We start from the raw sequence: 10,147 nt of genomic DNA on the forward strand, positions 1-10,147 counted from the left end.
AAGGGGAACTGGAGGCCAGTAGCCCTCCTGAGATGACTTCCCCAGTGGATGTTCCCCTTGAGAAGGTTATGATTCCAGAATTGGAAGAACCAAAGCACCCAAACTCTGAACTTCCACCTCCAGGATCAGCTGCAAAACTTCAGAAACACAGGATTTGAATCCCTACCTGGTGGTATTTTAGAGTTCCTGGGTTCTCCTCTTGAGAAGCAGACATGTTCTGAAATCCAGCTTCGTGAGATGGTACAGCAACCCCAACCTACTTCATAAAGCTTCTTTCTCTGCTGGAACTTGGCCACTGCTCCACCCTAGACAAGAGCTTCCACTAACCAGAGCTTTTTATCTGCAGCTCAGAGGGCTATTCTTTGTAAGGCGCACACAGATCCATGGAACGGGTGGAAAGGAGAGGATCTATTTGCCCTTAGGATGAAATGCCCCCTTTGGTACCCAAGTTACTCTCCCTTCTGGCCTCTCCTGGTTTTCAGGTTCAGCAAGAATAGGACAGAGATTTCTAGCTGGATGAAGTGGTTCTTCAGCAAGTGCTAATTAAGATAGCGATGCTAACGCGATGGCATTAGTGCTGATTAACTGCTGCTGTGAATGGTCACTTAATTGAATTGCCACAGATAGCACTCTTCTTTGGCATTTTATTGCTCTTGGAGTTCAGCAATCCTCATTTTATCCCCCTCAGAAGCTATATATAGACCTTCAAACGGAGGACCATCTTGATGGTGGACTGTAACCCACTTCTCTTGTCAAACAAACGTATAGAGATGCCAGAGCTCTTTTGGAGGCGTCAAATGGCTATGGTGCTGTCTCTCTTTTGTTCTTGCTTATAGCACCATCTTGTGAGCAGCTGCAGAATGTCTTTCTTTTCTTTTTTTTTTAAGAAAAACCTCCTAGTTGTAGTTCAGTACCTCTCCTTTCCTTGTGCCTTGTGAATGGGTAATGGTATGTGGGAATGACCTTGAGAGATGGGGTGAAGGGGGGAAGAGATGCTGCCAGGGAATGATCAGATAAGAGAGGGCATTGCCCACAGCTGGATAACGGGAAGGGAAAGAGGCTCAGAAAGGACCCTCCTTAGTTTCTTGGGCTGTAAAGGAGTTGGTGGGACATTTGTACTTTCAGACTTGCAAGATTAATGTAGCCTTACAGTAAAGTAGCATTTGGTCATGTTTCTTGTCTGGTCTACTTGGGAAGGCCAGCAATCTGATTGCTCAGTGCTGGGCCCCAGTTAAAGAAACAAAAACAAAAACAGCAAAGGCATGATTCAAAATGTGAAAAGGGGTCCAGAGGGAACTGGAAATAAGCAAACAGTGGTGGGGTGTTGTTCCCTACCCTAATGGGATTTACATCCATTGCCTTCTTCCCAGCATGAAGTTAATCCACAACCTCACTGTCCAATCTTCCTTGTCAGGAGCAGAAAATGGAAAAGATTCCTGCATGCCTCTACTTCCTGAAGTAGAGGATGGAAATATAATCAATGACAATATAAAAACGTTGCATACAATATGGCAGCTTTGGGTCCACAAATTTAATTGCGTTCCTCTGCTTTGTATAATGGGCTTATTAAGAAACATTGGACAGATCATATAAGCAATGATGTCTAGATAATGAGCACAATGACTTGGCAGGTTAAAGGAAGCCCAGCGATGGTGAATTGCTTGAGTCGGTGACTCCATAATACAAGAACGTAGCTGGTTTCCTGCAAGCTGCAAAGCTGAAATGAAACATGAAATGCGTAAAACACATTTACGAGTATAATATGGCCTAGCAGGATGTGCAGGTTTGTTTGTTTGTTAAGCCGCCTGATTCTAAGTGGATGTTAGCCCTGTAAGGTAGTCAAGACAAGAAGCACAACCAGGAGTATTAGCTCCATCTTTATTCTCAGGTTACATTAACAGAATCTTTGTAATGGTATGTGGGAATGACCTTGGGAGATGGGGGGAAGAGATGCTGCCTAGGAATGATCAGATAAGAGAGGGCACAGCCCAGAGCTGCATAATGGGGAGGGAAAGAAACTCAGAAAGGAACCTCCCTAACTTATCAGGTGGTAAAAGAGATGGCAGGAGAACTGCACTTTCAGACGCTTCCCGTTATGCAGCCATGGGCTATGCCCTCTCTTATCTGATCATTCCCTAGGCAGCATCTCTCCCCCCACCAAGGTAATTCCCACATACTGTCCTGATTACCAGGAAACACACTGAGGCGAGGACTTGGTCTCTAATATTTATTAGTAGTACTTAACAAGAATCCTAACAAACTGAGAAAGCGTGGGAAAACCCAGCCATATAAACCCCAAAGGTTAAGGCGGTCCCGATCTGTGTCTCTTGGAATGGCTGAACAGTTCCTCAGTGCTACGCATGCGCTTGACAGTCTGGGTGAGAGCCCCCTGCTCGCCATCCTTACTCATGACACATACCATTACAATCTTGCAAGATTGAAAGTATTTCTCCCCTCCTTTCCTTTTACTCTCCTGAAAACTAGGGAGGGTCCCTTCTGAAATGCTTCCCATGCCCTCCCTCCTCCTGTGGGCTGAGATACCTTTTACGTGACGTCTGCCGCTATCCCTCCTGTCTCCCAAGGTCATTCCCACATACCATTACATACATTAAATCTAGAAAGAGCTTTATGGCAAGAACTAAAACCCTTGAGGGGCCCAAAGAACAGAGTCGAATAAGTAAATGGAGGAATGAGCTCACTGATTTAAGAATTCTACCGAAGGAAGAAATAGCCGCAGGAAGCACTCTCCCATATACAGTTTGGAGGACAATCAATAGGATGAGGGTGGGGGTGCCAAAGTGTAAGATGAATCTATTTAAGTGGGGGTTGCTGGCTGACGGCAATATATTATGTGAATGCGAAGAAATCCAAGACCCGGCGCATCTGATGCTGCGCCGATTATTGCCGGAGCCTTGTACCGTCAGTGACCTACAGCAAGCTAATGACAAAGCTGTGGTGGTGGCTGCATTCTGGCAGAGCAAAGTTTGGTCTGGACACGAAATAAGTAAATAAAACCATTACAGCGGCTTACAAAGCAACAGAAATATAAGTTAAAAAAAGAAAACAAGGACCCTGGCCAACCAGAAGAACAACACCCCCTGCCCACATTTGGCAGACATCGCAAACATAACGAAAGAGTTTAATTGGCGGGTGGCGGATTTCAGATCCCTAAGCAGTTCTGGTGCCAATGATTAATTCCTACCCAATTGGGTTCAGAGAACAGTTGTATGCTTTTAAAAAAATCATTGTTTCGTTGAGCTGAGGCCCAGCACCCTCCCTTCAGATCGTGGTGTGCAAAGAAGGGATAATGACTCAGAGTGACTGAGTTTTGAGGTGTCAAAGGCCAGCTTGCCAGACCACTGCAGAGAAGCAAAGTTAATGATCAATCCTTCTGCTCTGAACATCTCTAGACACAGCTCAGACTCTGGGCCCAATCACCATATGATCACTGTTCTACTATTTATTTATCTAAACAAATCAATAAGTATTCGGCGTAGACTCTTTTCTTTTGATTGCATTATTTTAACAAGTAACATTCATTTATTTAAAAAAGAAAAGAAGTTCCAGTCATGAGTAACAAAACAAAACAGGTCACTGAATAACAGATGTAACCTCGGAAAGAAGACATGTTGGAGCATGCCAGATGGTCTGTAACAAAATCTCCCACTTGTATTTGTTTTTGTCTGCTATGCCTCCAAGGTTAAGTATCCTTTTGGCTCTAAGCTACCCACCCAGGTTTTTTTTTTCAGAAGCTGCGAATGGAACCAGCAGCCAGCATTGAATCAAACCGGGGTGCCCACAAAGGGTGTTTTCACTGTTCCCTTTTCCTTTAACGTGGGGAAGGACGAGTGAGGATTTGGTTCAACTTATCTTTCAGAGTTTTTGTTTTTTTTAAAGAAGAACCCAGCAACACAGGCATTTCCGTCTGGATGGGCTGAGGAGTTTGCCAAAATTGGATCCGTCTGGTGGAGAACTCTACAACCCTCTGCAAATCCTAAGCTTTGGGTTTCACCTGGGAGGCACGGCATGATGGTCTCTGCCTAAGCACCACCACCGCTTTTCACAGCTGCCTTCCCAAACCTGAAATCAATGCCTGTGTTGGACTACAAGCCCCATGTTCCTCAAGCGTCAGGCTGCTTCAAACCTAAACCGGCTTAAAAAGCATTTCCGTAAGTGTGTCTGTTGTCTGCGTGTACACACAAAAGAGAAACAAACTGGCTAGGTGACATCCAATCAGCGATTCGTAGACACGTCCTCTTCCCTCCTTATGTCCACTTAGTTATTAAATAAACAGCTCTTTGCACGCTCAAGCGTAGATTGTAAGGAACAATCTGCTGGACTTGGCTCACCGGCTCCATTCCTGGACTGGCTGGATACTTATGGAGCAAATATTGTCAGGATAAAATATGGCCTGTTCCCATTCTTTGCAGAGCTGCCATGGGAATTCTGCTTCGTGGGCCAAGAGTAGCTACACCGTGTTGCACAGGCATCCCAGGCAGTGAACCAACCCAGGAGAACAGATTGCCAAGCTTCACAGCAGCCCCTGAAAAGAAGCAACTAAGTGGCATAAACACGCCTTTTCCACCCATCGTTGGTGCATCTTGTTATAGTGAGAAGTCAGCAGTGGAGGAGGAAAATGACTGGTAAGAAATAAAAATGTCTTGCCCCTTAAAATATATTTTTATGCTTTTAGAACGGAGCCAAGAATCTCAGCTTGGAAGCATTGAATTAGATAGTGCAAAGGACCATATAGCTCAGATTGGATAATTTCTCCCTCTAGCTTAATGTTATTTATAAATGACCAGCTATTTACCAACGTTTCAAGTAGAGGCCAATCTTTCCTGCCAAAGGGGATGGCCAGACATTTTCAGTCAAGGGTCACATTTCCTCAGAAGAGGAAGAGGGGGGATGAAGCCCCAGGTGGGCGGGACTTATACAGGGACTGGGCGGGGCTTCCCAAAGTGGGTGGGGCCTCCCCTTCCTTTTCTTTTTGATGCCCTCCTTTCTTCCCGTCTTTCTCTCTGCCTCTCACTTTTTTGCTGATGCACAGAGTCTAATGTTGACCAGGTTTTCCCCATCCTCCCTTTGACAGATGCAAAAGCCCAGGCTGAGCTGGTGAGAAAGTGGATGGTGCTGGCGGAAACAACGGCAGGGGGAATCCGAGAGGAGGAAGGCTGGGCGCTTGCTGCGAAGGGTCCTGAAAATTGTTTGTTCCCAACAGCCAAGCCAGCGGGGTGGAGGGAGCTCCACCAGGCAGCCAGGAATGGGGACCTGCGGCTGGTAAAGCAGTTGTTGAAGCGAGGGGCAGCCACGGACAGCAGGTGAAGTCTGGGGGCCCTCACAGAAGTTTCCCACAATTGCTTTTGTTGAGTGTATTTTTTAGAAAATCACTATTGCATTTCTAGCCCACTTTTTCTCTTGAGAGCACCAACCAGCTTATGTGGAAGTATCTCCTTTTTATCGCCAGCACAACCCACAGTGTAGATTGATGGAAAGAGTAGCCCAGACAGCTCCATGGCTGAGGAAAGACTAATTAGCTTAAAGGTTGTGTTGATTCATTAGCTAAAGGTTGTGTTGCTTCATGCTTGAACTGCTTCCTGATTTAACCCCTCTTCTGGGTTTGTACCGGTTATTTAGTTGGACTCTAAACTAACCAAACAGGTAGGCTTCACGTAACTCAGTTAACCACTGCGACAAAAAAAAATTCCTTAAGCAAGGTTAATGCTAACCATGATTAGCGTGTAGCTGCTAGGTGGGCAAACTCCATTAAAGCACCAGCCATTTTGTTTCTGAATCTGGCTTTCACAAACGCACACGCCGGAACTGAAATCAGCAAAGGGTGGGGTGGGGGGGGAGACCTTTCTGAATAAAAAGGTCTTTGCCTTAACTATTTGTTTAAAAAGTGGCAGAGCAGAGCCATGGTGAACTTCCTTGGGGAGAAGAATCCAACACCATGCCATAATTTCTGACTGTGCACTTTACAGTCTGTTCCTGCCAATGGGAGCTTAAGACAGCTTTGGGATGGCTTCCCTGAATTCAGAATGTAAAAAGGCAGCCCCTGCTTCATTTCGATTCCACCCAATTCCTTTTGCTACCCACCCCCTGCCAGTGGGGCCTCAATTCCCCCCTCCCCAAATCCTCTCCAGCCAGCCAAATACCCATGAGAAACAAACCACAGGCCAGTGTTAAGGGCTGGGTGGGCTTCCAGTCCTTCAGATAACCAGGTCCCTGTTTCCCACCAAAGACTGAACTTGGTACTTTGGCATAGGATGTTAGTGGCACCAGCCCTAAAGAACATGGGTATATTTTCCAGGCCTGTGGCATAGTAAGAGATCTTCTGGCCTATCTTCTCGGTTCATTTATCTCACGCTTGCCTGTAGATGTCGTTCCAAGGATCCTGACCAGTTGAAAGATGGGGAAAGGGAGTGGATAATGGATCCAGGGAAGAGAAGAGTATGGGAGGACTTGATGTCTTTCTCTCCCTGCACTGGGTCACTCAAACGAGGACCGTGCAGGAAAGTTCTCTATCGCCACGCGAGCAAAGTTGTTCCCCAACTTCCTTTCAAAGCAGAAGAGGATTTGAGTGTCATTTTCCTGAGTAAGGATCGGTTCATTGCCAGGAAGCTAGAATGACCCGGGAATGTTAGAAAGCGGCATCAAGGGAAAAACAAAATCCCCAACGATAGCTCCTCTTCGCCGCTTCAAGCCATCAAACTCTCTCAGAAACGCCCCAAGAGAAATATGAAAGAAATTCTCAAGCTCCTTGAGAATAAGTTAGAAAAGCCAAAACATCTTTTGCTCGAGGAGAAAATGTTGGAGAACTTGCAACATGCATTTTGGCTTAGCATTCATTTAAAGGCATGCATTCTTAGTTTCGAATCTGAAGAGACTTGGCTGTTGCCAAACTCCAGCTGTGCGTAGATCCAGAACTACCCTTCCCAGCATTCCCTGGGGAGGGTAGCCCTGCTTTCCGTACGAGGCCTTCTTAGCTTTCTTCCTTTTTTCAATCGACCCTTTTTAGAGACGAAAATGGGTGGACCCCCCTGCACGTCGCTTCCTTGCACAGTTACATCCCGTTGGTGAAGTTTCTCATCCAGCGTGGAGCAACGACCCACACAGACAACAGGGCCAGCTACACCCCTCTGCACCATGCTGCGTGGAGTGGCCATACACAAGTAGCGGATCTCCTCTTGGCTCGGGGGGCACCAGCAAGTGAGTCCACCAAAGGGGGCCTTACCCCGTTTCATTGTGCGGCCGCCAACGGCCACACCTTGATGATGCAGCTGCTCCTACGGAATGGGACGGATCCCACCGCTACCGACTGTAATCAGTGGACCGCCTTGCACTGGGCTACAGCTGGCAACCAGCTTCATATAGTAAATGGGCTGATTTCCCAAGGGGTCAATCCTGATCTCCAGAGTAAGGGGGGCTTTGCACCTTTACACATAGCTGCCGAGATTGGAAAACCCAAAACGATGCGTCTCTTGCTTGCAAAAGGGGCCAACGTGAATCTTCAAGACGACTGGGGAAGGACTGCGCTCTCTGTCGCTTCGAAAAACAGCCATCATGAGGTAGTCTTACTTTTTAGATCATACCTATACTAATAGCAGTGTTATTATTCATCATAATAATTAACAACAGTTAATATTATTATGAGAGCCAGTTTGGTGTGGTGGTTAAGGCGAGGTGGTTTGGTGTGGTGTGAGTTCTAGTCCTGCATTGGGGTGTGTGGGTGACCTTGGGCCAGTCCCTCTCTCTCAGCCCCAGGAAGAAGGCAATGGCCAACCACTTCTGAAAAGCCTTGCCGAGAAAACTGCAGGGACTTGTCCAGACGGTCTCTGAGAATCGGACACGAATGAACGGGAAAAAAAATTATTATACTGAAACTAGCGGGTGTGATTTCTGTTCATGAATCAGGAGGGCTGTTTTTTTATTCTTTATCACAAGTAGAAAAATATTTGGGGAATACTTTGTTGGCTTTTCTTGACCTTTCAGCTTAGAAAAGGGAGTCTAACCATCAACAGACCAGACACCAGTTCAACTCCCCAGTCAGAAGTTCTCTGCTTCTAACTGAAGCAGAGCAGCTGTTTTGGGTCCATGAAACCCACATCATCAGAAGCTCCATTTCCATTACAAGGTGTCTGCAAAATAGCATTGTGCAAAGATTCTTTTTCAGAGATCTGTTTCTCAGAGGTCTGGGTTGTTCTGATCATTGTGTTTGAATTTCCATAGTCCCCCGAAGCACTGAATCTGAGTTGATTTGAAGTGATTTCTATCCCAGGCAGCAATTGGATAGGCTTTTCTGCAGGTGCATAGACACGTTGGTTTCCAAACTTAACCCATCTGGTTTTCTAAATGGATCGAAAACCCAGATCTGAAAAGTCAAGTTGTTTCAGAAACTCAAAGCGAACTTTAGCGCAAAACCTGGGCTGTTGGATTCCTCAACTGGGGCTAAGCTCTGAGGCACGGCTTCCGTTGCTCCAGAGTCGGCTTGACCACTGCTTTTTCAAGCTTTTCCTCTCTCTCCCTTCAGATTGTGAAGCTGTTGCTCGAGAACCAAGCGGATCGAAACTTAGCCGACTCCCATGGTTGCATCCCGCTCCACAAGGCGGCAGGTGCTGGGTGCCTGCTGGCTGTCCACCTTTTGGTCAAAGGAAGCACCACTGCGGGCATTGATCAAAGAGATGCCCTCCGGCTCACGCCGCTCCACCGAGCAGTCATTTGTGGCCATGCCGATGTTGCCAGTTATCTCTTGGAGCATGGGGCACAGATTAACGCGGCTGGGCGGCTGGGCAAAACCTCTTTGCACTTGGCTGCAGAAAAAAAAATATTTCCCCTAATGGAACTTTTGTTAGCAAAGGGCGCAGATCTTAACCAGAAGACTCGGTGGAAGGAGACCGCGGAACAGCTGGCCTTGGGGAGTTCGGGGCCTGGAGTTTGCTCTAGTTATGCTCTCCCTGGGTGTCCCCAAGTGTAGCGTCTGTCTTTTTGGCTTCATCATCCCCGTCTAACATTAAAAGCTTATCCTTTTCAACTGCCCGGAGAGGTCATACTGTGTCAAAGGGGGCTAGTAATTTCCCACTGCAAAGGAGCTTCTGCTTTTCCTCCTCCTTCCCAGGGAGCTTGAGAATTTCTTTCCCATTTCTCTTGGGGACGGGTGTGGGTTTGCTGGAGGTGATGAAAGGAGCATTTGGGGTGGTACCTCTTTTACCCCTCACCGCAGCCTCCTGCCCAGACTTTCTGATCTTAAAAGGTGTTTCCCAATGATACACGAAGACCTCACAGCTCTTGGAGTGGTGTTGGGTGCATAAGCGGGTTCCTTATGGCAGTTACACTCAGGATCTAAGACAGTTGGAGCTGGGGATAGGAAAGAGCCCAGGATGGGGGTAGAACAGATGTCCTTTGGGCTCTTTCTACCACTTTGCTGAGCAATTGAAGCAAATGGCTTCCTTCTAATAATAATTGTGCCAACAGCAGTGGAGCCAAATGGAGTGGGCACCAACAGGACAGGTATCAGAAAGCCCTGATGAAGCCTACTGATCTAGAAATATGTATGAGGATAACTCTCTTTCCAGTGGCCCAACATTGACTGAGGTTGCTTGGTTGCCACAGACCACCATTTCTCAACCTGGGGATAGCTTAGCTGTCTGGGGAATTCTGGGAGTTGAAGTCCACACACCTTAAAGTCCCCAAGGTTGAGAAACACTGCCAGAGACTATAATTGGCAAGTCAAACAAGGAAAAAAAGATACAGAGTATTCTGTTTCTGGGGGACATTTGGCTTGATCAAATCAGCAGCTACTCCATTGCGTCCCACTTCTCCCTTGATACAATCAGGCTGACCCTTTGCTGGCTGGGGAGAATGAGATTTGGAGTCCGACATCAACCCACCTGGATTCTGGACTGATTGCTCTCTCAACAGGAGCTGGGGAGATTGCCCCTCTTCTGCAAGAATGCCCCCCCACCCATAGAGAGCGTCTAGACACCGAGGGAAAGGCAGGATGAGGCCCTTGGGTGACCCCAAAAGGCATTTAGGCTGCTGCAAATTGAACCTTGGGGGCACCCGAGACTTCTCTGGAAAAGGCATGACGTATAATGCACGCAGAGACAAAAACTGGAGGTTGGCAAACTCTTTACGAAAGGGGAAA

At 47.0% G+C, this 10,147-nt stretch overlaps 1 protein-coding gene across 1 annotated transcript; it reads left to right on the top strand.

Moving 5' to 3' along the window:
- Positions 1–4,383: 4,383 nt before the first annotated feature.
- ANKRD65 (ankyrin repeat domain 65) lies at positions 4,384–9,116 on the top strand. The gene is made up of 4 exons (XM_063317405.1): positions 4,384–4,643; positions 5,093–5,321; positions 7,022–7,571; positions 8,534–9,116. Exons 1-4 carry the CDS (start codon positions 4,637–4,639, stop codon positions 8,975–8,977), a joined length of 1,230 nt encoding a protein of 409 aa, XP_063173475.1. The 5' UTR covers positions 4,384–4,636; the 3' UTR covers positions 8,978–9,116.
- Positions 9,117–10,147: the final 1,031 nt, after the last annotated feature.

This window comes from Candoia aspera, chromosome 18 (assembly GCF_035149785.1).
Source record: "Candoia aspera isolate rCanAsp1 chromosome 18, rCanAsp1.hap2, whole genome shotgun sequence".
NCBI lineage: Eukaryota > Metazoa > Chordata > Lepidosauria > Squamata > Boidae > Candoia > Candoia aspera.